Here is a 25,479-nt window from a genome sequence, read left to right on the forward strand (position 1 = left end):
AGACAATCCCCCCGCCATTGTTGCCTTCTCCCTCGGATTCCTCCTCCTGTTCCTCCCCCCGCCTGCCTCGCTTTCGTGGGGCGATAGGCGGTAGGAAGGGATCCTGTGTGATTGTCTGGGTGGAAGGTGACGACGAGGCTGGCGGACTGGAATGAGCTGCACTGCCTGGCGGTTGCCCATATCCATTCTTACCAAACCCGTCCACCATACTGGAGTCGTCTGGGGCCTCTTCCCATTTTTGTGATTGGGGGAGGCGTGAGCCCTTGGGCGCAGAGGCTAGCGTGCGGCCGTCCTGCTCCCTGTTACGCGCGTGCGATTCTTGCTCATCGTCGTCCTCATCTTCTTCCGGTCCCATCTCCGGCATAAGGCGCCGGTAGAGGCAGAGGATTACCTTGTGGGTGTTGATGGGCTTCCGTTGCACCTTTTGGACCATACCATCGATCATGACCCACTCCGTGTCCTTATGTAAAGCGCTTGGTATGTAGGCGACGACATGGTTGGGGGTGTTGGTGGCCACTAGTCCCACCAGTCCATATTCCACCGTGCCGTTTTGATGCGGTAGGAGGATCACAAATGGGATCTCCTCCACCCCCATCGCTTGCTTGTCCCAGTGGCCAAACTCCAGTGCCACCGCGTCGTCGAATTTCCGTGATTTGGTGGCTGTCATTGCCCACTTCGGGTGAAGACGCGCAAGCTGCTCGCCGGTGCACACGTGTTCCTCCGAAATCCACGTGGACCGGTACTGTTGCATCAGTAACGTTTGCGTAAGATGTATTGGTGCCCTCTTTCCCGGCTGCAAGGTGACGACGGCGGGTTCTTCCTGCCGTGTTTCCGAGTAGGATGGACACGCATCCTCCATTAGCGGGGCCCACCCGCACAATTCGCATTGGGTGCCGGCCACCGCCGCTGTTGAAAACATACGCCGTAGCTTTGAATCGTTTTTGATGAGTAGCTCCAAAGCCGATACCGGTGCCAGCGGCAGGCGCACTTCCATTGCCCGTATGATCCGTTCCGTATTCTCTCTGCATGGCACCGTGTAGGTACTTCGTACTTCCTGCGACAACTGGCTCTCGTCCTCGTAATGAGACAGGACCGCCAGCACTGCATTGAGCGAGCAGGATTTCTCGACTGGGAAGGTGCAGTGCCCGTTTAGATGTAGCCGGTACGGGTAGCACTTGTCGTATGTTGGGTGAGCCTGGCGACAGTGGTGAAAAACGTCGTGCTCCCCAGGTCGGTTCAACGAGCACAGTGGGCAGTGGTAATTTTGTGCTCCACTTTGGTACAAGGCCGTCCACCATGGCACTAGAGTCTTAGTGGCTCCTATGTACCGTTGGTGCTTTTCCTGGTAGGTCTGCAGCTCGAGCTCCGCTAGCGCTGCTATTGCAGCATGCGGGTTTTTTGGTCTGGTTAGTTGTCCCCGAAAACCTGCGTGTGGCAACCCCTGCGCGACCTCCCTTCTTCCCGCGAGGGATGGGGTTGCGGTGTTTGTCTGTGGTCCCCGCTGTTCTTGTGAGGCCCCTCGTCGGACCCCCTGGGACCCCGGACGAACCTCCTGTTGTGTCCTTCGCGGCGCCTGTGCCGGCGTGTTATTTCTTTCCAAGCTTGATTGTGATCTGTACCGTCTGGGCTGTTGGTCTCTGTACTGCCAGGAACGGTTTCCTCCTTGAATCATTTGCGGCCCTCCCTGGGGTTGTTGAGATCGCCACAGTAACTCTGCGTCTCTTCTGTTCGGCCACTGACTCCTTGACCTCCAGCTGCGATTCCCATTGTTATCCGTGTATCGCCCCTTAGTAGGGGACGTGAGCAGTTTGATAGCCTCCGTTGCCGCAGTAATGATATCCTGAAGCTGAGATGGACCACGTTGTCGCAGTGGATAAACGGAATTCTTGACGCAGCCGCTGACCGTGTCGTATACCGTGGTGGTTGTTGCCGCTTCCCACCTGTCGTCCAGTCATTGTCCGTCCTCCCGTTGCGAAAGTCAAAAGGCATTGGCATTCCTCGCTTGGAGTAGGCCATAATACTTACCAACGTATAGATGTATCTGCCGAGTCCTGGTTTGCCCAGCCGTGATAATTAGTATCCTGAATATAGTAATTGTCCGTGCAACAACGTATAACGAGCAACGTCAATCGATCGAACCCAAAGACCCTTCACTCCCTATCCAACACGCTGTCCAATATCCGTGTTCTGCAAAATGACGCGGTCGTCAATCCTTTTCTTTATCACTTCCTCGCTTCTTCGCTGATTATTAACAACGATCTCCAACAACCAATAATCGTCAGTATCCTTTCTGTTCTCTCTGTTTCCCAATAATTAATAATATTCTTATCAACACTCTAGAAACCTGGTCACTGATAGACCCTCAAAAATTTTTATTTTTCCAAAACAGGTATTTACCTCAACCTCTTCGATTGTTTATTGGTTAACAACAACGATCTCCGACAACCAATACTTGTCAATACCTATTTCTTCTTGTTGTTGTGAACTACGAAAAGAGAGTAGTTCTTTTCCCTAAAATTTATTGTAAGAATATTCAAAGAGCACGACAAAGTATTAATTTTTCTACTAAATTGATCCGTTTTACAGCTATGAGTATCTCTTTGTGCCTAATGAACTGTATTTTAGTTCTGCTAATTTTGCTTCTGTTGATTTTATTTTTCCTTTTTTCTTTTTTACTTATTTACAAATAGTTTTATTATCAAAAACCAAACACGTACGCCGATCTCAGCTGAGTAAAAGGAGCTCTTGTATCATTTTATATTACGTATTTAGAGTCCGACCACAAAAATTGTTATCGAGTAGGGTGATACAGCGTCAAAAATAAAACAAATAACTATATATAGATATATAGATATTTTTTTTTTTAATTTTTTTGATTTTTTTCAGATTTTTGGAAAACGATGATAAAGTCAAAAACAATTCTTTTGCCAAGTAGTTTTTGCACTCGCGTCAAAATAACACTAGTCAAACGACAAAACGAAAAAAATTTTTTTTTTTTTTTTGAAAAAATGACTAAGACAAAAAAAAAGTTTTGCTCAAGTAGGTTTCGAAACGGCGTCGGATCAGCACCGGCTTATATGTTAAAGGTTTTCCGACGTCTTTCTTGAAACCTAAAAAATAAATCAAAAAAATGGCTAAGACAAAATTGGAAAAGTTTATCACGAACAAGGTTTGAAACAGAAACCACACGAATCACACCACCAAGCAAAAATGGTTGTGTTCCACAACGGCTTTCAATTTTGATGAGGGGTTTTTCGCGGCACTTGGGACCGTGTACAAAAACCCCATTTTTATTAGGGGTTGTACGCGGTCACTGGGGCCTGTGTACAAAAGTCCCCCCCCCCCCAGGCCACACTGGGGAGGGGTCAGGGTCCGGGATGTCGGCCCCGGGATAGCGCCGTGGACGGCGTCAGGGGGAGGAAAAGACGCACATGGCGAGTGTGGAACGGCAAATGAAGACGAGTGTGCGAGCAAAGCAAAAACACCGGAAAACACAGGAAGAAGCGCGGCATACGCGGAGAAAAGGGCGAATAAAGGAACGAGACGGAGAAAACATGAAACAATAAAGGCAAATAAAAGTATCTATAAAGCATAAAGAAGAATTTTGTTTTAGGAGCCTGTGGAAAGAATGATCGCGGCAGAGCTGGCTGACTTAATTAATGTATGTAGATCCTGATGAGTGAATGCATTCCTTATGAAACTTTCGGCCGTATGAATTGTTTGGAAAGAAAACTACTTCATGGGGCAGGGGGTTGATACAGGCCAGATAATAATTGTTTTTTATTTTATATGTTGCAGACACAGCCAGGTAGTTGTAAGAAAATGGCACCGGTTCCATACACAGCCTCCGAGTGGTGTGGTATTGGCACCCGTCTCTGGGACTTGGTACGCCAAGATGGTGATACCCAGGTGCAGATGACGTTCATTAATGGTAGCCAGATGTCGGACGAGACGTTAATTGTGGCCGCATCATCGACAGATTTATGCTTGATCTCTGAATCCACCGCCAAACCGTGGCAGGATGTAACCCTTACAGGACATGTTGCAAATCTCCGGGCGCCTCAGATCCCTAATTTCGAGGCCCAGGTGCTCCTGCCCGCTATGGGGGCAGCCCGGAAGTTGGGGGTCCAACAAGGGCTCATCACTGCTGAAAGGGAGCGATTGAACGCTGACCATGCTAACGCCATTGCGGACGTGCAGAATCGGAATGCTCAGCTAAATTGGCAAGTTGAGGAGGCGCATAACAACCCATCGGTAAGGGAATCTAACATTGCCGGGGCAAGCAACCAGGTTAGAGAACTACAACAACAGTTGGAAGCGACCCGCGCCCAATTGCAGGAGCGCAAATTTCACTTGGGAGAGCTCTCAGCTCAACTACAGGACTGCGAGTCGCACCTTACTACACGAGATGCGTACCAAGCCGCGCGGAATGCAAAGACGGCGGGACGAGGCCCCCGCCACTCGGAGAGGTCTGGCAGATGGACCTGTCACGCGTCTAAACACCGCCAAGGATGGCGTTCCTACACAATCGCATCAAACGCATCTCTTGATGGCTGGGGGCATGCCTATAAGTGCGCTCCGACGAAGCCCGACGGGTCAGAGACGGCCGGTTATTCCCCCGACTTCTCGCGACAATGTTGGGAGACCGCATTTTCTACCCTCGATGCCTTTAACTTCTCGCACCTCTCCATTGGAAAACACTTCTGGTCCAGAAGAAGAGAAACGTCGATTCAGTGCATTTGACGTCACTATGTGGCCCTTACGTGTATGGAATAACGGCTCTTCCGGGGTCGTTTTTGAAATCCGGAGTGCATACAATTATTGGTAACAGACTGAGGACCAGACTAAACTTTCCTTTGACCCTTTGGTTGATTGGATTAGTGCGTTTGAAGCTGAGCAGGATTTCACGGATACATGCATGAAATTTGGTAAGAACGTACTGCAGGCATTCCGGATGCAGCTCATGATGGCATCCGATCCCCGGCATCCCGCTCTCAGAATTTGTGCCAGACTTCACACAGCCGTTCATGAAAATGACACCTTCGCGAGGGCCACCCAGACTCTCGTGGGACGGCGAGGGACGCAGCGTCCGGTGCGATGTCAACGGTGTCAAATGTACGGGCACGACGCATCCACGTGCAACGTACGGAGCGCACACAAACGTACTTTTTTGCAGCGCAGATAGCCGTCAAAAACGGCAGTGGGGCTGCCCGCCGCTTATGGGAGCGGAAGACGGCAGCCCTATCCATTCCACCGCCTCCCGCTATTCCGCACAGAAGTCGCACCGCACCGCCGATGTTCCATCCGATATTACAAATTGCTCAACGCAATCGACGAGAAGGGCAATGGAGCTTATCCGCCAACGACGCTCGACTGTGGTACGACGAAACACCGACGTCTCCGCTTTGGGCCAATTGTATGAGGAGAGCAAACGAGGTCGCTCGAGAGATGTGTGCGCCGTCAAAGTGGGAGCAGAGAATGTCACTAGCGGGGCAATTCACAACCTTATGCCGCACGCACGAAAAGACAACAAGGAGAGCTGCGCTGCCTTTTTGATGGCAATCGACGTGGCGCCATCGACCCGACTGCAGTACGCCAGGATGCTGCGGTCCATGTTGAAAATGGATCGAACCCCGCTGGACATGATGATTATGGGGTTACAAAAAACTGCGGCGCGATGGGGGACAAAGCAGTTGCGCTCATCGACAACGGAGGGGATGGATCAATTTATCCGCAGCCGGACCGATTGGAAGGAACGTGTTGTTTTTCTAATTGCGTGGATAACGGCGAGTCGTTGGTCCGGGATTGCGGCCTTGACTCCCAACAATTCCACACTGGAGCCAAACGGGACCTTAATTTTGGATTAGTCCGTGGCGTCAAAGACGGCGAGGGCGGATCCCCACCGCGCCTTGCGGTTCGTGAGGATACGAGGGCAGGACGCGTTAGACACTATAAAGCTATGCAGGACACTTCAAGAAAACGAAAAGCTTACTAATCTTACGACTGTCAAAGTCAAACGAGCTCTGGCTCCTTGGAATGCCACGGTGCATTCCATAAAACAGGGTGCGTTGCGGCACGCTGCTCAAATCGTGGAGACGCACAATTTGGATCCACACGGTGATCTTGCAGTTGGCAAAGCACCTCGACCCGTTTGACCTTTTCCAGAGCACAGTTCGCTAAATGGAGAATTACACCACAGTGCTGACCCAGGTGTCGTCGCTGGTTGTATTGATGTGAAGGAAGAAGCCGCGGAAGGGCAGGAACCCTGGTTGAAAGCAGAGGAGCGTTTTTTCTTTGGTTTTCATTCTCACTCCGCTACAATTACGAGACTCATGCAAGTTTGGGGCCTTGTCGGGCGGTCCCCTTTTCCTCCGTCCTCTTTTACATCAGGTGAAAGCTCACGGAGGACTCCAGTCGCTGACGCGCGATTATTGAAGGAAGCGGGAATAATCGAGGACGCTTTGTCTGCAACAACAATCGGATGGATAACGGCTTTTTGGTTGTGGATGGGAAAACCACCGGCTTGCAACGACGATGGATTGCGTGGCCACGCGACAAAAACAGAGACGTCCCTTATGAGTCTAATGCTCCTCCTTTACGCATTTCCCATTATTTGATGCCTGTGATGGCTGAGGCCGCTTTCTGCCTGGACTTAAAGGCATCCATTTTAAAGGGCTTTTCACTGCGGGAGACTCGGCATCTCTTTTGAAGCCGCATGGAGGACGGCACGCTGGTGGAGCCCACACGGCTCCCAATGGGATGCAAGGCCAGCCCAGAAATTCTCCAGATTATTATTACTTCGGCAATTGCGGTGGTGACGACGGTGGTTCGCCGCCTCTGGGCTGCACCTCCATTGGTGCGTATCGACGTTTGGATCGATAATATACGCATTACAGGGTCAAAAAGCGGTGCGACATTGTGGGAAGCCCAAGTGCTTCGTAATGCGGACGGCCGTCACGCCACGATGGGGGAGGACCGCGAATCGGGCGCTACGCAGTACACCTTCCTGTGGGTGCAGTTTGATCACACTCACCGTGCGGTATCCCTGAGTGACAAGTTTGTCCGGTCTGTGCGCGTCATGCCGGCGCTCAATTCTTCAACCATCGCGGAAGTGGAGGCTATGGCGTCACGCTTTTTGTACGCGGCTGCCATTTTGGGCACGCGTTTATATGACAACTACGTTTTCATCAAGGCAGTGCGACGACGATTATCCGCACTTAACCGGGGGATTGTGCTGGAGACATCCCCGGCGAACCTTCCGCCGTCAGAGGCTGGTTTGGGCGAGAGATTGAGACACATCATCAAGAACAATCGCAAGCGAATCATCAAGCCCACGGAAAAGACATTGGCCGCCATCATCACGAATGCATCGCTCCAGGGATGGGGAGCCGTTATCATTCCAGACTCCGGCGACGTTAAAATTTCTGGAGGGAAATGGGAAAGGAATCTTTTCTTATCATGCAGGCCGAGGTGCGTGCGGTACGCTTAGCCTTATCGGTCTTTCCCGCCATCTTGCCACCCACCATGGACATTTGGGTGGACAATACTTTGCTGCAAGGAGCGGCGAATAAAGGCAGCCCAAAAATCACACGCCATGACGTGGGAGCTGCAACAAATACATGGGTTTTTGGGCTCTCGCGGAATACAGGCATCCTTTGTCTACGTACGGTCTGCGGAAAACCCCGCAGAAGGAATATCACGCGGTCTTGTTTTTAAACTTCAGGAATTGGCGAAGGGGAGCGGCGGAGTCTTGTGGCTGGAGGACCCCAAAGTGTGCCACTTCGTAAGTAATTATGTTCTGAGGACAAAAGACCACGTGAATGGCCAACAGAATATATATATATATATTAAGAAAAACATTGAGGCAACTAACTGCCTCTTCGATACTCCCCTCTTTTTCCCTATCTTGTTTGGTTTATATAGATTATTTCAGGATCCAGTCAGCGGCCCAGAAGATTATTCCCTGTTAAATTTCACGACAAACGCAATGCGCTAATTTCCCCAATTATTTCCTCAACTTTCTTCCCTATCCATTTTCTACAAAATTATTGTATTCACACTTTTCGGATTTTATTTACAAAATCAGGTGTTAACGAAAACTGATATTGGTGTACCTTTCCGTTCCAAAACGCCACAATCCCCTTTTTTTCCTCCTCGCTCACACTATTGGAATTGTCGGCATCACATCTCTGCCAGCCATTCATCGGCGTGCTGTCTGCGTGCTGCACATAAATAATCCCCCACGACAATTCTCGGGACAATTCGTCCCAATCAACAAAATAAGCCACCAGGCACTCAGTGAACTGCCTCACGGTGCTGGCGGTGGTGTGGTGCCCACCCGCCGTAGAAATCCGCAGCCAACCAGCGCTTCTGGATTTGAATTCACGAAGAAAAAGAATGCGTCCACCAGCGGAAAGTTTTCAACCGCCAGTATGTACAGCACCCCGTACTCCATCGGAATCCTCGTGACACCGCCTTGCAATCCCGCTAATCCAACGGTGCGAGTGGGGTACCCTTGATGGTTTACATTCAGCACTAATTTCTGTGTTTCACCACTTTTTGGTGACCTCAGCTCATTGAGTCCCTTTACTAGTGCACCGACAAACTCCCCATACATGAATGCGCGCAAACCCAATTGTTTCAGAGCTCGGGAAGCAAGAGCACCTTGCGATCCCAATATTAGCAACAAAATATCCTTCGTAGCCATTGCCTTTGCCAAACAGTCCGCAGTTCGAGACCCGATATCAGCACATATCAATGCGTTGAGAAATACCTCAACACCTTTTTCTGTTCTTGCCCGGACAATCTTCACAAGTTTGTGAGACGGATCCTCGGAATACCATAACTTACTTCCTCCAAGGGTAAAGTAATTTCCTTGATCCCCAATATTGATCCATTCCAAGGCCCTCATAACATCTTGCGTGCGTTTTCTATATTCATCCACATCGAAGATGTGACGTGGAATCGGTCCCAAAAGATACATGTGTTCTTCGACCTTCTTCCAGTATTCCGCTTGCTCATCTGGATCCAGACCTCGCTTCATCCATGTACACATCGCCTCCACATCCATGTCGTCAGGGCAATTCATGATGATTCGCCTGGCTTTTAATTGCTTCTCCCACTCATCATAGTTGCTTACCTTTGGCGATGACACCACAATCATGCCCCATCCGGTGGAGGGCGCAAAACCTGTTTCGGGCGGTGTTCCCTTCTTTGCCACATCGTAAATAATGTACCCTTTCATCCCACGCTGCCTCAAACCACCCAAAACAATCTTCGATGTTTTGTTACCAATGTATATTGTCACGGTTTTGGCGGTCTTGTCAAACACGTACGCCGTATCCCCAAAACAGTGGACAACCACTTGGAGCTCTTCCACATCGCAGTGCAGCAGCTGGTAGAGAAGGTACGAGCCGACAGCCACCGATTTCCCAATCCCGGGCGTCCCAATCAACACACGTCGCACGGGTGAAGAACTGAGAGTCAAGTCAGAGTTGCTGAGCCACTTGGTTAGATCATTCCTGACGATCCGCCACACTCGTTCAACCTCGCAGTTAACAAAAAAGTCCTTCGAGGAATCCTGTGTCATATGCCACGAGTACGGCCATCCCTTGTCCGAAGTGAGCACCATCAGCCTGGGAGGTGCTTCACCGGATTTCTGCACGGCGTCATTCCTTTCGAAAGTTTCGCCAACTTCATTGTACCTCCATGACTGTTCTGGCCTCCCCTCATGCACCCCCATTCCCGTCCCCTTTTTCGTTTTCTTGCTGTCAGGAAATTCCACGACATGGCTCCACCTCGCATTGTACACAGACTCGTACAATCCCTCCAGTTTCATCGCTGCACTCATCCTCATTGGGTTCCTCACCTCCTCAAGGGCTGCATCCAATAACCGTTTAGTGAAGTTATGAACAGTTGTTTTTACGTTTGCAGCAGCTAATGACCACCCCGGTGGATTGCTGACACCCTTATCGCGAAGCTTGCGTATATCCTCATCGAAGATCACTTCACCCTTTACAGCTCGCTTCATACTCAAATAATGACCTGATGCCTGTATTTCGTCCAATGCTCCTTTATCACGGATATACTTCGTGGGGTCCTTGAAAAACTCCTCCAGCAAGACATCCCGATTGGTGTCCACAATGCCCATGCCGTCCAGTTCCCTCGTAAGAAAGTCGCTCAGCTTCATTTCATTGACGCGAACTCTTCCTTTAAACAGTACATCTTCGATATTAGTGGAAATGGTAAATTTCATTCCTTGCGCTCGTCTTAGCCTTTCTGCTTTCAGTACCTGAGTGAGGGCTGCGTTTAGTTTTCCCCTTGCAATGGGAGTGACCGTATCCTTTCCTTCATAGTCCCTCCATTGCTCGAGAGAGAACACACCCTCGTGATAAAGCTTGTACACCTGGTACTCTGTTAAATTAAAAATAATTCTAAGAAGCCGCTGGTTTTGTACGTAAGGATCCGGCTCCTGAACAAACATCTCCATCGTCACATTGTAGTCTTTCATCAACGGCCGCCCTGCCGCCAACATAATTCCAAAGGAAATCACTCAGCCTCATGTTGGTGCTGCTAGTGTTTCCCTCCTGCAGCATTTCCTTTACGCTGCTGCTCATGGTCCACTTTGGTTGCTGCGTTTCCTCCACCCCTCTGCGAGTTGCAGCGTCGGAAACATCGCCGGGGATGCCGCTTCGAGGCGCCATCACAACACCCGTGTGGTGAAGCATCCCACTCGCACCGCCCAACTGCGGCCAGCAGGTGCCGCTGGCTCCAAAGGACAGTCGCGGCTGTTTCCTCCCGCAGTCCCAATGACGTTGGGCGTGGCACTCGCACGGCTCGGTGGTCGGTGCGCCATGCAGCCGCACTGCGACGCCTGTCGGTGAAACAGTCGAGGCCCACCGCCCCCGCAGCAACACGAGGCGTGCAACCAACCCCAACACCGCCACACCATCGCCCTTTTTCATTTTGTTTTATTCACGTTGTCCGTCTGTTTGCCCCATCACCGACACAAAAATAAGTGCACACCTTCACAAAAGGGAAAAAACAAAGAGAAAAGGAGGCACGATCCCACCGTCCCGCCGCGGGTCAACACTCTCCTCCACCCACAGCCATTGCCGCACAGGAAACCGCAGTCATATCGCAGAGTCAGCACCACAATGTGCACCACACCATCGTGCACCGAACAATGGGCGAGACGCGGCCATGCATCGCCCCGCTCCATTTTACCATCACTCAAGTGTTGCGTGCCCGCACAAAGTAGCAAACACAATCAGAGTGCACACAAACCCAATCATCCCCCTCACTCGATGAAGCACATTATTCGCATGGAGTGACAACATTTGAGGACACCAGCAGTAGCTGTCTGCATGGAATTTCCCTGTCAACCCTGTAAGGACACAAAAACTCTGCGGAGTCAAGGTGGCAGCCCCTCGGTGTTGCCCGCAGTTCAAATGGCAGGAAAGAATTCCACGCACACATAGTTCCGGATCCCTCGCTGTTTGAGTGCACACCAACAGAACGTACAAAAGAATTAGTGCGCGCAGGATGAAATTGAAATACTTGAAAGCGTCAACCTGCTTTGTCCAACGACGTTGGCAAGCAGTCCCACACAATCCAATCAAAGTGGCACGCCGGACAGAATGGCGTCCGTCAATCAATAAAAAAATGCGACACTGAAAAGGAGCAGAGAAGAGTTGGCGCATGCGACTGCCAGTGACGACTGTGAGCAAACCCGCCAGCACCAACTGAGGTGCCGAGGAGCACGTTTGTGTGGAACTGGCCGTCAGGCAGAGAGGATAAAACAAAAGGCCAGCAAACCCTCTCGTTCAATGTCTCCTGACCGCGACACCAGAATCAAAATACCATGGACGATAAGAGCGGCAACGCCTTCTCCAAAACATCTTGTCAAGAAGCCGCAGGACCTCAGGAAGAGAGGAAGGCAGCGGCGGCAGCCACAGCGGGGGAGGCAATAAAACGGCTGGCAGGCACCTTCACGTCGACGCGCACACCACATCCGAGTGGGCTGGGAGCACAGATCGAACCGCTCGGAAACACACGCATCAAATCCGCAAAACAAAGCTGCGTTGAATCGACAGGAACCCCCCGCCCAAAACAAATTTAAAAAGTAGCGTTTTTCAAGGGGGAATCCGCTGTTCCGACGACGGCACGGACGCCTAGCAGGAATTTCTTGCAAATCTCCCTTCGCAGGTCCGAAAGAAAAACGCAGCGGAATAAAAAGAGAGCGCAACGACGCAAAAAAAATAATCCTCCTAACCGACCAGGTGGCAGGCCGCCCTCGCGCAAGTGGAAAAAACACAACTTCACTCCGGTCTTGTCGTGGTGGTCGTCTCGCAACTATTTTTTTTTCTTTTTCGCCGCAGTGCACATCCCCCTCCCACAAATCATTTGTTCGAGCCACGTTCCTGCGGCCAAACATCGCGCTGCTGGATCCCGCGGCACAGTCCTCGGCACAGAAGTGAGGGGAGGAAGAGGGACCGCAGAAGGTGCGAGCAAATCCGAATTCGGTGGCGGTCGCTGCAGTGAAGATTGACGTCCCACGCGGTGTCCCTTTTCTAGGTCCGGTCCTCACCGTGCCATGCTCTCAGCGTGCGGTGCGCCGGCCGCGCCGAACATCCACACGTGCTTGCGTCTCACCGTCGCTCCCAGCCCCGTTCGTTGGCTGCATCAGGGATGCCGCCATCCGGAGAAGGGCATAAGGACGTTGCACCCAACAAAACCTTCAGAGGCACCCGCTGGGCCAACGACGACCGTCACTGCGGGATGTGCGGCCCTTCCGCCGCTCACCTCGAATCGCACCTCTACGCCTCCTCGAGCAGCAGCAGCGGCATAAATACACCGGTCCACTAGAGGCCGTCACCAGCCATTGCAGGAAGGCCACTGTGCCTCAGTGCCATGAAACCCGAATTGCATTGACGGGCCAATTCGGAAAATCCTGTCGCATCCTCCCCCAATTATGCGGAAACACATCCGTCGTGCATGTGTCCACCGCAGCCAAATGAATCTGGTCCAAATACCCTCCAAATCAAATTCCCCTTTCCCCAAGCCATTCCTTCATTCCATACGCCCTGACCCTCATCCGCACGTGCCCACTCACACAAACCGCCATAGACAGATGGTGGCCGCCCAACTCTCCGGAAAAACATGCCAAGCAGGCACGCGCATAACAAATGACATGCGCAAAAGCACGGCACAACGGCGGAGAAGCGCACACCAAAAGAATGCGGCCCTCCACAGCAGTCGCAGACCACCGCGCGCATCACACCCGCAGGAAGAGTGACTCGCGGTGCGCGCTCCCTCTCTCCTCCTTCCCTTCATGCCCACGGAGGAAGCAGCAGCCACCCGCAACCGCCAGCACACGCTACAAAAGAAGCATCAAAATCCACTGCAATGTGCATTCTATGTGGTTGTGTGTGTGCCTGCAGAAGCACGAGGCAAAAAAGTAAAAACAGGAGCGGAGCATGTGAAGGGAAGTACAAAAACAGTACAGCAGAAGTGCATGGCAGGAATGAAGAGAAAAAGACTGCTCAAGCTCATGACATTGCACTGCAGACAAAGCAGCGGCAATTCATAAAAAATTTATCAAAATTTAAAAAAAAATTCATCTTCACCTTTCCACCCCTCACAATTCGGGAAAAAATAAAAGAAGAAAAAAAGAAGAAAAAGGGGAAAAAAAGAAGACACGAAAAAAGAAAATGAAAAAAAATCGTCCTCTATTACAGCTACACCCAAATCATAATAATAATAATAAAGAAAAAAAAGAAAAACCACACACAAAAAAAAAGCACCTAAATACCATGTTGCTCCAGAAATTGTCTGCATATTTTGTCCGAAAATAAAAGATATTTAAATGTCTTTCAGCCGTCTGACCCTCTGTGTGTCCGCACATCGTTTACATTTCATGGGTCATCTGCGTGTTGCTGCTCCCCTCAGCCCTCTCATCGGCGTGTGAGTGCGGCCCGCAGAGCACAGTCACTCTTCTTGTGTGCATGGGGACTGAGAGAAGCACGCAGACATGACGGGAGTCGCGTCTCTCCATCGGGAGAGTGAGCGCAGAAAAAAAAAGAAAAATCATCAGGAGGAAAAGAAATGCCCACGAGGCCGACACCGAAGGGTGCGACATCGCATGAAAAAAAACACAGTGAGAAAGTCAAAGAGAGCAAGCAAAATCCTAAAATCACGGCGGCAGGGTGTGGCTGTGGGTGTGGCGCTGCGGGTGTCTGCCCGCCCTGGCCGCAATAAAAACAAAACAAGAGGAAAAGAAATGTGTGCTCCGCCCCACAGGCCCTCGCCGCACGCCCACACGTCACGGCTCCCTCAGCGCGCCGTTCGTCGCGGCCCCTCCTCATGCGTGCAGCAGGCGAGGCGCACAGGGCCGTCGTCATGGGCGTGTCGGTGGGTGTGCGAGTGGAGTAGTTGGGCGGGAAACACACGGCACCCCTCACAGTAAGAGTGCAGCATGAAGCAATTGAAAAGAGGGAAGAGTAGAAAAGAAAAAGAAACGTCCATATTGATTGCCCCAAGGCAACAAGCAAAAAAAGAAGGGAAGTGATTTGCAGAAAAGAAAGCAAAAACAAGGAAATGGAGAGAAAAAAAAAGAAAAAAATGGAATTAAAAAAATTCATTGGGTAATGCTGGGATGCCGCTCAGTTGTTGCTCCACAGAATTTCGCAACGTTGCTCTCCCCAATTCATTCAACAGAGAGCCGCAGTGCCCCACAGCCCCAGAAGCAGCAGCAACAACACCCGAGACACACACCCATGCACGGTGCTGTCACCAATTAGATACATGGCCGCCAACTCGCCCAAATGCCCCTTCTCAAGCAAAATGTCAGTGTCCGAGGGTGTTGTTGCGTTGGACTCCGATGGGATCTTGGTTTCCCCAGGCGTTGTGTTTGTATTCTCCGGTTTGGTGTCGACCGTCTGTGGCGCCTCCTTGCCGTCTTCAAAAGAGAATTCGGCTCCTTCAGTCCAAGAGACGTCGTCGGTGTCCTCCGCGGACGTCGGTTCGGCGTCACTCGTTGAAGAAGTGGGGCTGCTGTCTGAGCTCATTGTTCTCTCGGAATCGCTGCCCCCCGCCTCGAGGCTGAGGCTTCGCTCCGCGCCAGTGGTTCCGGTTCCAGTGGACCGCACGTCGTCGTTTTCAGCGGGAAGCTCAATGCTTTGTCGCACTTGGTGTTCGCCGTCAGCTGGTGCAGTGGCCGTATCCACACTCAACGACGCAGTCACTGGAGACGTTGATTCGCCACTCCTGCCATCCGCTTCTCCCTCCTCCTCTGGCATTTCTTCATCATAACTTTCAGAGGATCTTTCCAAATCAGTGGCCTCCGTTAATTCCTCTGACTCCGCTGACTGTGGGTCTTGTGGCTGCACATCTGAATCCCGCTGCATCGATTTATAATCTTCATTCAGCGTGGTTTGCTGAGCCGTTTTGCCCTGGTGAAACTGGGCATTGTCATCTGAACGAGAATTCTCTGCACTCTCCGCTGCGATGGCGGGTTCGGAAACAGACGATCCCCCGGCAACCGTGGAAGAGGGCGCTGCAGGCACCAGATCATCGACGCTTTCTTCCTCTTGTTCATCAGTATCATCCTCAGTCAATTCCTCATGGCTGACGCTTTCTTCACTCCTTGACTCGGAAGCAACTGAGACGTCTGTGCTGGCCACCTGTCCTGTGGGTTGTTCCTCAACACCCAGTGATGGAATGGTGACTTTGCTGGTTTTGAGTTTATACAGATCATTTCTCAACAGTTCCTCGTTGTACAGCATGACGTTGGTCACCGTCACATGGCCGCCCGTTGCACTTTGGTGCTCACTGTCCCCACCGATGTAGAAGTGTGAAATCCTGTGCGAGTTGAACAGACTCTTATCATAGCTCTTTTGGTGGATTTCCTCCTTATCCACAAAGACAGTCCATTCATCATAATTCATTCGCAGTACCACCTGATACGTCTTGTTTGGTTCCCACTCATCAACAACCTCCGCATTACCAGAACCCTCCGCTATGGCCAACCACTTCTTTTCATGGGTGTACGACAGACCAAAAAGCACCGTGCTGCTGGTGTCATTCATCCTCACACCCATCAAAGGGATGGGACTGCTGCTTTCTTTCGGCACCTCGTGGATGGACACCGTTGCCACAAGAGTGAACTCAGTGTTAGCAAAGTAGTACGGCACAGTCTGCCCCATGTCGCCAACAGGCCACACCGCCCATGATCCGGGTCCTTTGAACGTCAATCCATTGGGAACCCTTGGCTCCCCATTCGTCACTGTTGCGTTCACGCCGAGGTACTCGTCCCTCCATGTGTTCTCAGAGAGGTTACCGGACAAAAAGCCAACAAGCCCATCAGTGGGAACACGATCATTGCACATGCCCTTTTTGCGCACGTCAACAGTGCCACTGGAACCGGAACTGCAGTATTGCAAGGCGCTGTCCAAATCCTTCCATGTCTTCACCACTTCCTTTATCCGCTCCAGTTTCTCGGCCAGACGCACAGCAACAAGATTGTATGCTCCGTCTTTCTTGTTTTCGTACAGTGAAATCAACTCCTTATTATCCTTCCCACTCTTCATCAACAGCGAGCTGGCGGCGGCGTCATCATTTTCACGAGATATCGGCCCAACATCATACACACGTGCCTTGTCCGTCACCCAAAGATGGAGCCGACCTTTTCCACCTTCATTGTCCTCCTTCGGATACACCGGCGCGGTGATGAGCATCACCTTCTTTCCCTCAATGATTGCGGTGGTGGATCCACTCTGGACACCGTACCCCTTTCGATTGTGTGAGTTGCCCCACACGCGGGTAATTGGTTTTACGTGACCATTCCAATTGTACCCATTCTCAGTGGACCTGTGAACGTCATAGTAGCCTCCATCACAATGAGCCATCATGAAGAGTCTTTCGTCGTATTGGTCTTCCTCCCACTTCACCAGGGTTGGATCCCTGCAGCCCTTACCAGGCGTCGTCGATGAAAGCTCCCATTTGTTCCCTGAATTGGAGAAACGCATAGACAGTAAAACGCTCTTTCCATCCTTGTCTTTGGCCTGCATGGGAAACACAAGCGCGCCGTCACCCATCACAGCACCCGATCCTCCACCGCCAATTAACTCGGTCAAGGAAACAGATTCTCTTTTTCCTTGAGGGTTTACCAAATGGGTCTCATTCCATCTGATTTTCTTCTTTCCATTTTCTTCAGTGAGAGTTCCCTTCACGAGTAAAAGGCCCCGCTCATTCGTGTGTTCAACCTGCTTCTCTGTATGTCTGTATTTCCCCACCAGCATGTAGACGCTGTCCTCAATTACAACTGTCGTTGGCCGCAACACTTCTGTTGTCCTAAAATTATTCGCGGCGGTGTCCACAAGCTGCATGCAAAACAAACTTATATCCGACGTCAAAATATCCATTGAGTCACCCTTTATATCCAGGTGCTTTGACACAATCCCAGCAGAGCTGCCGGCTCCATCCTTTTCCCCGCACTGCGCTTCAGCCACGGCAAATACATCATCACCCACTTTAACAAGGCCAGGAACACGGAGCGAGGTAATTTTGCCGCCGTCCTCGTTAAACTCCCTCCAATTAGCAAATGATATCGGCGTCGTCCCTTTAAAAGGATCAACAGCGGCCCCTGCCTGCTCAGCGTGTGCACCTCCACTGCCGCAGCACACCCACATCACGACAAATAGAAGCAGCACCGCAAAAGTAAACACGTGCCAAGACGTGTTGGGCCTCTGCGGCTCACTCTCTCTTCCTTCCCTCCTCCTTCCGCTGGATCCGGTCACGCAGCGACGGTTGTGTGTGCGGGTTGCCTTCACTGCAGCAACACGTGAGAGCATAGAAATATGTGTGTGTGGGCGGTGTGTGTGCTGTTGTTGGTGCTTTCAGTGCCTTTGAATTTCACAGTAGCGATTCGCGTTTGTTTGCTTTCCTTCCTAACGTGTGTCTGTGTTCAACAAGTGAAGGAAGAAAAAACAAGCCAAGCAATAAATCAGACACGTCAGTGAGAATCAGAGCAGAGCACCCATGCGGAGAGCGGGAATCGAGAGAACACAGAAGGAACAGCATGGAAAACAATTGCACACCGAAAACAGCAACAACAACAACACGGTGGAACACGGCGGAAGCCAACACACACAAACAGAGAGAGAGAGAGAGAGAGAGAGAGAGACATGGACGCGGAATTTCATCATTCGGCGAAGCCATTCAAAGTCCTGCCAAAACAGTCCGCAAGTGATGCAGTGATCAGTCACACGCTCCCGGTGCACCGCCGCGGCAACGACGCGGACAAAAACGGAAATATGTGCACAAACGTGGACCGCACCAATTCACAGCACCGCCACACGACACTCGCTCTCTCGGTGCATCCCACGTCCCGCCTCAAAAGACCTCGGCAAGCACCAATCAAAAAAATAATGAGGCGGCGAAAAAACAACTTCCCTGTAGGCCCTTCAGGGCTCCACAGCAACGCCACCAACAGGAGCGTGCATCCCTCTGCTTGCCGCAGTGCAGGCCTCTTTGCTCCTGGCCTCTCGGGGCGTTGAACACCTCCCCGACCATCTCGCACCCACAAAGCAAGCCGCACGCAGATGTCATTCATTTTCCCCGCAAATGGTGTTGCCGCTCTGAATTATGTGCAAATAATCCATAGCACATCACCCAAAGTTTCTTTCCATTGCCACAAAAAAAAAGACAAAAATGTTTTGAAAAGTCAACATAAGTACCACTTCGCCCCATTCACTGCGCATTGCCCCGCACATAATCGTTGTTATTCGCCCTCCGCTCTCCTCTCATCCCATTCCTGCCTGCCAGGACGTACCTCACAGTCGCAATCCCTCCCAAGAAAGACTTTACCACATGCTGGCACGGGCCACATTTTCCCTTTGCATCCCGGTCTCACGCCCACAGGAGGGCAAACAGGGGGATTGCGTGCATGTGCGTGTGGATGACCATGTGCAAAACTCATCAAGATTCAAAGAAATACGGCAAACAGGACGACCCCGCCCACAGATTGGGAGTCCACTCGTGAACCGCAGCGGGAACAGCAAACGCCCTCTTGTTGCTTTTCTGAGAGGCCGATTCATTACCATCACGCCGCCTCAACAGCGTGTACAGGCGAGCGGAGGAGGTGACTGCTCAATCGCACCTCGTGTCGGAGGCGCCCACAACGTCTCCCTGCGGCCACGTGCCGTCAGCAACAAGCCGCATGGCAGAACGCAACACAATTCACCCCCTCGCCAATAAAATAAATAAAAATGCATCTCACCGCCATAAAACGGCCATCAACACCTGTTTCACGGCAGACACCAAATGCCAAGGGATTAATTAAGAAAAACAAACACACGGATGATCTCACACAATACATTCCAGCAAAGGATAGTCTCTCAATCCTAAAAATAAAACACCGTAAATTCACAAAAACCGCCTCATCGCGCCAAAAATCGTGCGATGCCCCTCCTCGCAATGCTCTGCTGTCCACAGACACCGCCCTCTGTGGTGTTCCAGCAAAAAAATAAACATTCACAAACTAACAGAAATAGAAGCCTCCACCCGCAACGTGTGCACCACCGTGGAGCATCGCTTCTCTCCCCGCAAGTAAAAAAGGCGCCGTCACACCATCCGCAAGACTCGCCACAAACACGCCAAATTGCGACGTACGCAACACGCTCCGCCGTGACCATCGCCTCCCGATAAGGCAGCCCACTCCCGTCCACCGTGTCTGCCGAGCAGGACACACCAGGCCTGCCGCTGCAACGCAAGAGAGATTCAGAAATACGCAACGGATCCCGTCGCAGTCGTTGGCTCAGCCGCCGTGTTGAGGTTTGGGAGGGGTGGATAGAAGAAAACAAAACGGGCAAATATCCCCGCGGAATCCCGCATTCCACGCAGTCCCAATGGCCCGAGGGTCCTCTAGGGACGCCTGGGAGACGCATCCGCCACACTCACACGCACCATCATTCACGGCACCCCAATCGAATCCAGCGGGCCTCGCGAAGCACACGGCGCGCCTCAATGGCGTGGCGAGCAGTCTTCTCGAAGAAAAGGACGCGTGGCGATGGTTCCCCTCCCCGCTTCACTTTTCTTTTTTTCTCCTTCTGCTTTTGGTGGCATGTCACAGAAGAGGAGCGTAATTCATGCCCCTCAGCCCTTCTCTCGGTGCACGCAGAAAAACAGAGAGGGGAATAATAAACGAACGAGTCAGGCGGCACGGAGAAATAAATGTGCGGGAGACAAACAAACCAAAAGAATAAACAAAAAGCCCGACAGATATGCACGCAACATATTCAGCGGAAACGGGTGTCACCTTCAGTGGGTAAATTAGTAGCCAATTGCGCCGTCGATCGCCCACGATAAGAAGCAGCGTTGTGCCCACAATATTTTTGGCTTGTTTTCTGCTTCCCTCCCCTTTTATTTCTCCCTCATTCATCATCTTCACTTTTCTTACTTTTACTGCTTGTTGCCGCCCTCTCCCACCTTCAGCAACACGGCCAAGTTTGGACGCTGCGCCCTCCCCCTGTCATGTCAAATATATGCTTGCGCTCTTTAAAACCCATGGCGTACTCGCTTAAATATTATTCGTGTAAATAACCAAACAGAGGTGTAAATTTTTAAAAATTAAAGCAAAACAAAATAAGAAAGCAAAACCTGTGTTTGTCGCCGAATCATCTTCCCTTCGTCGTGAAAGGGCACAAAAGGCTCCTGTCGTAGTAAATACTTGGAACTCTTCGGATCTCATCATGCCCGTGGACCCGAATGCGTTGTATGCGTGCCTCATCCTTCACCCAAACGTCTAGGGGGACCATGCCGTTATATGGCTCCTTGTACCCATTGCAGCATGCTTTTAGACCGTTCCACTTCATCGTGGCATATGCATCGTTCGCACTCAAAGACTTGACGCGACGGTACCAGAGAGCGTCCGGTAGCTCCATTTTATTAGAGAGACGAATACTCGAGCTGCCGCGATGCACAAATTTGCCGTATAAGACATTTCGCTCCTGAAATCCAAGCAAACGGAGGCGTAAGCTGTAGTCGACATCCTCCACGTAAGCTGGGTAGAAGTTCTCGTCAAAATATCCCACCGTGCTGATCGCCAGGCGTGTCAACATAACAGATGTAAAACAACTGCTTTTTTAATAAGCGCAGAAGTGTCCGTAATGCTTCGAAAACGCCTTTTCACGCTCCTTCACAGAAGCATAACGGAAGCGGTCAGGCAGCAGCGCAGACGTCGACAAACGGCTATCGTTCACCGTGGAGCGCAGCACCCTCAAGCCCCGTCGCAAAACAGGACTGCACTCGCTCGGCTCATTCGCCACCTCCGCCGCCAACTCATCCATGCGAGCGGCATCATGCCTCGCCATTTCATGCACATCGCGTAGAAGGTTGGGAAGAAGATCGGGTGAAAACTCTGCGTCGCTGTTCGTTACAAAAACAAAAGGCACTTCCTCGCGCGGCAGCGAGATTGCAAGTCGTAGCCCAATTTTCACGGCAGCGCTGTGCCCGATGTTTTCCGGGTGATGACTCACAACCAGGCGTCCGGACCACTCATAGACCCTCTCGAGTTCCTGCAGGCACAACGACAGCATCGCCTCCCGCCCGTTCTGCACCAAAACCAACAGCCGGATTGGCACACTGATGTTGCACATCATCCTCCGAAAGTCCATCAGATCGAACATCAGCGGGACCACCATCAACGGGATAACGTCCGTCCCGTTATTATTTCCCCCCAGCTGCCGTGTCGTTGGGTCCACCAGAAGCCTTTCCCCGACGCAGCGGATATATTCCGCCCCGGTCGGATCAACACCAAAAACCATGCGCGGGATCGTCGTCAAGTATGAACTCCACTCTCCCGCGACCAAAACCATCAACATGGACAACAAATTAAAATTAGAAGAAAGATAAAGCACCTTTTCCAAAAAAGTCTCGTGGCTTCGGTTTTTAAAATGCGTGTAACTCTGCGCATATCCCGTTGGAGACAAAGCCAAGGAAGCAACTCCTGAAAGAAAGCAAAAAAAAGTATAATAAAAAAAAGATGCACAAAAATGGCTCCGTGTCAATGTGAAAAAAAAAAAAACTCCTTCCAGCGCAATGGCCACGCATGGATAAAGTCATTGGCCTTCCGTCCGCACAAAAAAGGCTCGGGTGCCCCAATGAAACCCTCCATGCGGGAGGCTATCAGGGACACCGCAAACCGCACCAGGTACAAAAACAAAAAATAAGCAAATGAATAAATCGATAATGAAGCCCAGCGCCTCAGCGTGTCTTCTGCAACGCCACTCGTCATCACAAAATATTAAAAAAGCAACAGTGTGGGAAAAGAGAAAGATCGAACGGAGGCACAAGTCCACCATCAAAAGTGACGGGGTTTTCCAAAGCTGCGCTCCAACACAGCAAGACTATTAAACCAAAAAAAAAAAAAATCAATCATCTCATGGGTAGGAACAAGAGTAAAATCAGGCGTCCGTCCACCTGGAGGGAGGAAGGTCTCCACCGCAGTGTTCTCCACAACGCAAACACTCTGCGGCCAGTGCTCGGTGTCGTGGGCCCCCTCGGAACGCAACAGCTGAAGTGTCCCCCTCCGGTCGCACTCGTGGCGGTGGTGGTATCCACTGCCTCGCTGCGTGCTGGTGGCGTCGACTACGATCCTGCAGTGTGATAGAGGGTGCCCGACAGGAGCAGTGCTGGGCTGGTTGGGCAATGCCCTCCGCGGCGAGACACCCAGCGCGACTCCTGGCCGCTGCGCTCACGCACTTCCCTCCACTCCTCTCCCTCCATTCCGCAACCGCACAGCCGCCGGCACATTGTCCCCGAAGCAACACACAAGTGAAAGCGTGGCAGCATATTTCCCGAGAGAACAGAGTGACAGCTACACGCTGCGGCCATCGTGCACAGAGGTGTGCCCTCGGACAACTTTGTTTTGGGTCCACGCACACCACGCAGGGATCACCCACAGCAACGCACAAAAGTGCAATCAAAAACATTCACCCACCGTTACCGCCATCGCACATCTACAGAAGAGAGACAACCGCGCAAAAGGGCCAACTCCACCGCGAACGCACAATCACTTACACCAACGGCTGACAAGAGGAGTCTCTCACCTCGTGCCCCATCGATGTACCTGGCGGTGCTGCATTTTGAGGCAATCGTGCTGCACGCGGTACGCTGCACAAAAATAAGAGAACCGCAGTGGATCCCCTCCTGGTGTCTCTCCCTTCTTCATGTCCACAAAAGAAAGCGGCAAGCGAATACCAGTGAAGAGTAAGAGTGAGAATCATGCTTGGGCATCGCAATATATTGTGCATCTTGTGCGTGTGGCTGCGTATACGCAAAAAAAAAAAAAAAGAACAAATGAGGGAAAGGCATGTGGATAGACACGGAAACACACAGCAGAGGTGCAGGGGCAATAAAGGAAGAAGAGAACTGCTGCAGCTCGTGACAGCACCGCAGCCCCAGCAACGGCAATCCACAAAATATTTGCCAAATAATAATAATAATTAATATTTCTTTCCCATTACGCTTCATGCCAAAAAATAAAAAAGACAACAAGCTCGTCTCGGCCGCGCAAATCACCGTGTCCACACGGCGTTTATATTCCACTGAAACACCCATTGCGCTGCTGTAATTCCCATGCCATTTTTGTTTTTATTTTGTCTTCACCAGCATCACCAGCGTAGAAGGCGGTACCGAGAGCTTCGGCGGTCACTGGGAAAAACAAGAAAAAGATGCCGCTCCGCACACAAGGTTCTCCGAATATATAAGAAAAGAGAAAAAAGACAGGAAATTGGTGCAACACCCCAAAAGAATACGAAGAAAAACATTCGTCAGGCCGCTGGCCGAATCCTGAAATTATCTAAAGAAACCAAAAGATAATGAGAAGGGGTAAATGGAAAGGCTATGAATTCGCCTCAACGTTTTCATCCAATACATACATACATACATATATATATATATAGAAAGAAAGATTCCGATCACCACTCACGTGGCCTTTTGCACAAAGTTGAAATTTAAAATTTACTTACCTACGAGGCGACAGACTTTGGGGTCCTCCAACCACAAGACACTGCCGCTCCCCTTCGCAAGTTCCACCCTTCGCCAAGTCCTGAAGTGTAAACACACGACCGCGTGATATGCCGTCTGCGGGGTTTTCTGCAGACCGCACGTATGCAAAGGATGTCTTTATTCCGCGAGAGTCCAAAAACTCATATATCCGTCGCAGCTCCCACGTCATGGCGTGTGATTTTGAGCTGCCTTTATTCGCCGCTCCTTGCAGCGAAGTGTTGTCCACCCAAACGTCCATAGTGGATGGCAAGATGGCGGAAAAGGCCGATAAGGCTAAGCGTACCGCGCGTGCCTCGGCCTGCATGATAAGAAAAGGCTTCCTTCCCCCATTTCCCTCCGGCAATTTTAACGTCGCCGGAGTCTGGAATGAAAACGGCTCCCCAACAATGAAGCGATGCGTCCGTGATGATGGCGGCTTATGTCTTTTCGGTGGACTTGATGGTTCGCTTACGATTATCTTCATTGATGTGTCGCAATCTCTCGCCCAAACCAGCCGCTGCCGGCGGAAGGTTCGTCGGGGCTTTCTCCAGCACAATTCCCCGGTTAAGTGCGGATGATCGTCGTCGCACTGCCTTGATGGAAAAGTAGCTGTCACGTAAACGCGTGCCCAAAATGGCCGCCGCGTACAAAAAGCGTGACGCCGTAGCCTCCACTTCCGCGATGGTTGAAGAATTGAGCGCCGACATGGCGCATACAGACCGGACAAACTTGTCACTCGGGGATACCGCCTGGTGAGTGTGATCAAACTGCACCCACAGAAAGGTGTACTGCGCAGCGCCCGATTCGCGGTCCTCCCCTATCGTGGCGTGACAACTGTCCGCATTACGAAGCACTTGGGCTTCCCACAATGTCACGTCGCTTTTCGACCCTGTATTGCGTATATTATCGATCCATACGTCGATACGGACCAATGGAGGTGCAGCCCAGAGGCGGTGAACCACCGTCGTCACCACCGCAATTGCCGAGGCAATAATAATCTGGAGAATTTCTGGGCTGGCCTTGTATCCCATTGGGAGCCGTGTGGGCTCCACCAGCGTGCCGTCCTCCACGCGGCATCGAAAGAGATGCCGAGTCTCCCGCGGTAAAGAGACTTGAAAAAAGGATGCCTTTAAGTCCAGGCAGGAAGCGGCCTCAGCCATCACAGGCGGCAAATAACGGGAAATGTGTAAAAGAGGAGCATGAGCCTCATAAGGGTCGTCTCTGTTCTTGTCGCGTGGCCACGCGATCCATCGTCGTCGTAAACCGGTGGTTTTCTCCTCCGCAACTGAAAAGGTATTATTCATCCGCTTGTTACTATGGACAAGGCGTCCTCGATAATTCCCGCTGCATTCAACAATCGCGCGTCAGCGGTTGGAATTCTCCGTGAGCCTTCGCGCGCTTTACCGGAAGAAGACGAAGTGAAAGGGGACC

The 25,479-nt window shown here is 51.3% G+C and overlaps 1 protein-coding gene and 2 pseudogenes across 1 annotated transcript, besides 23 other annotated features; all 3 read right to left on the reverse strand.

Moving 5' to 3' along the window:
* Positions 1 to 1,678: part of a sequence feature (areas not merged during assembly with more than two copies in the genome that could not be assigned to a particular haplotype) that runs on past the window's edge.
* Positions 1 to 1,911: part of a mobile genetic element that runs on past the window's edge.
* Positions 1,679 to 2,704: a sequence feature (heterozygous, Esmeraldo-like haplotype).
* Positions 2,705 to 2,817: a sequence feature (areas merged during assembly that could not be assigned to a particular haplotype. This can correspond to areas where the two haplotypes were merged or to regions with more than two copies in the genome that were merged during assembly.).
* Positions 2,817 to 2,883: a sequence feature (AT_rich).
* Positions 2,818 to 3,305: a sequence feature (heterozygous, non-Esmeraldo-like haplotype).
* Positions 2,980 to 3,010: a sequence feature (AT_rich).
* Positions 3,306 to 3,563: a sequence feature (areas merged during assembly that could not be assigned to a particular haplotype. This can correspond to areas where the two haplotypes were merged or to regions with more than two copies in the genome that were merged during assembly.).
* Positions 3,564 to 3,738: a sequence feature (heterozygous, non-Esmeraldo-like haplotype).
* Positions 3,612 to 3,787: a mobile genetic element.
* Positions 3,612 to 7,990: a mobile genetic element.
* Positions 3,739 to 23,661: a sequence feature (areas not merged during assembly with more than two copies in the genome that could not be assigned to a particular haplotype).
* Positions 7,740 to 7,990: a mobile genetic element.
* On the reverse strand, positions 8,055 to 10,964 carry Tc00.1047053506683.100 (annotated as a pseudogene).
* Positions 13,588 to 13,619: a sequence feature (AT_rich).
* Positions 13,652 to 13,723: a sequence feature (A-rich).
* Positions 14,575 to 14,623: a sequence feature (A-rich).
* Tc00.1047053506683.110 (trans-sialidase, putative) lies at positions 14,712 to 17,852 on the reverse strand (the record flags this gene model as incomplete). The annotated part of the gene is made up of 1 exon (XM_814288.1): positions 14,712 to 17,852. The coding sequence occupies one exon, from the start codon at positions 17,850 to 17,852 to the stop codon at positions 14,712 to 14,714; it is 3,141 nt and encodes a 1,046-aa protein (XP_819381.1).
* Positions 18,156 to 18,184: a microsatellite.
* On the reverse strand, positions 20,676 to 21,881 carry Tc00.1047053506683.140 (annotated as a pseudogene).
* Positions 23,490 to 23,513: a sequence feature (AT_rich).
* Positions 23,662 to 24,501: a sequence feature (heterozygous, non-Esmeraldo-like haplotype).
* Positions 23,835 to 24,077: a mobile genetic element.
* Positions 23,932 to 23,962: a microsatellite.
* Positions 23,964 to 25,479: part of a mobile genetic element that runs on past the window's edge.
* Positions 24,502 to 25,479: part of a sequence feature (areas not merged during assembly with more than two copies in the genome that could not be assigned to a particular haplotype) that runs on past the window's edge.

The sequence above is a fragment of the Trypanosoma cruzi genome, genomic scaffold (genome assembly GCF_000209065.1).
Source record: "Trypanosoma cruzi strain CL Brener 1047053517141 genomic scaffold, whole genome shotgun sequence".
In the NCBI taxonomy this organism is placed as follows: Eukaryota; Euglenozoa; class Kinetoplastea; order Trypanosomatida; family Trypanosomatidae; genus Trypanosoma; species Trypanosoma cruzi.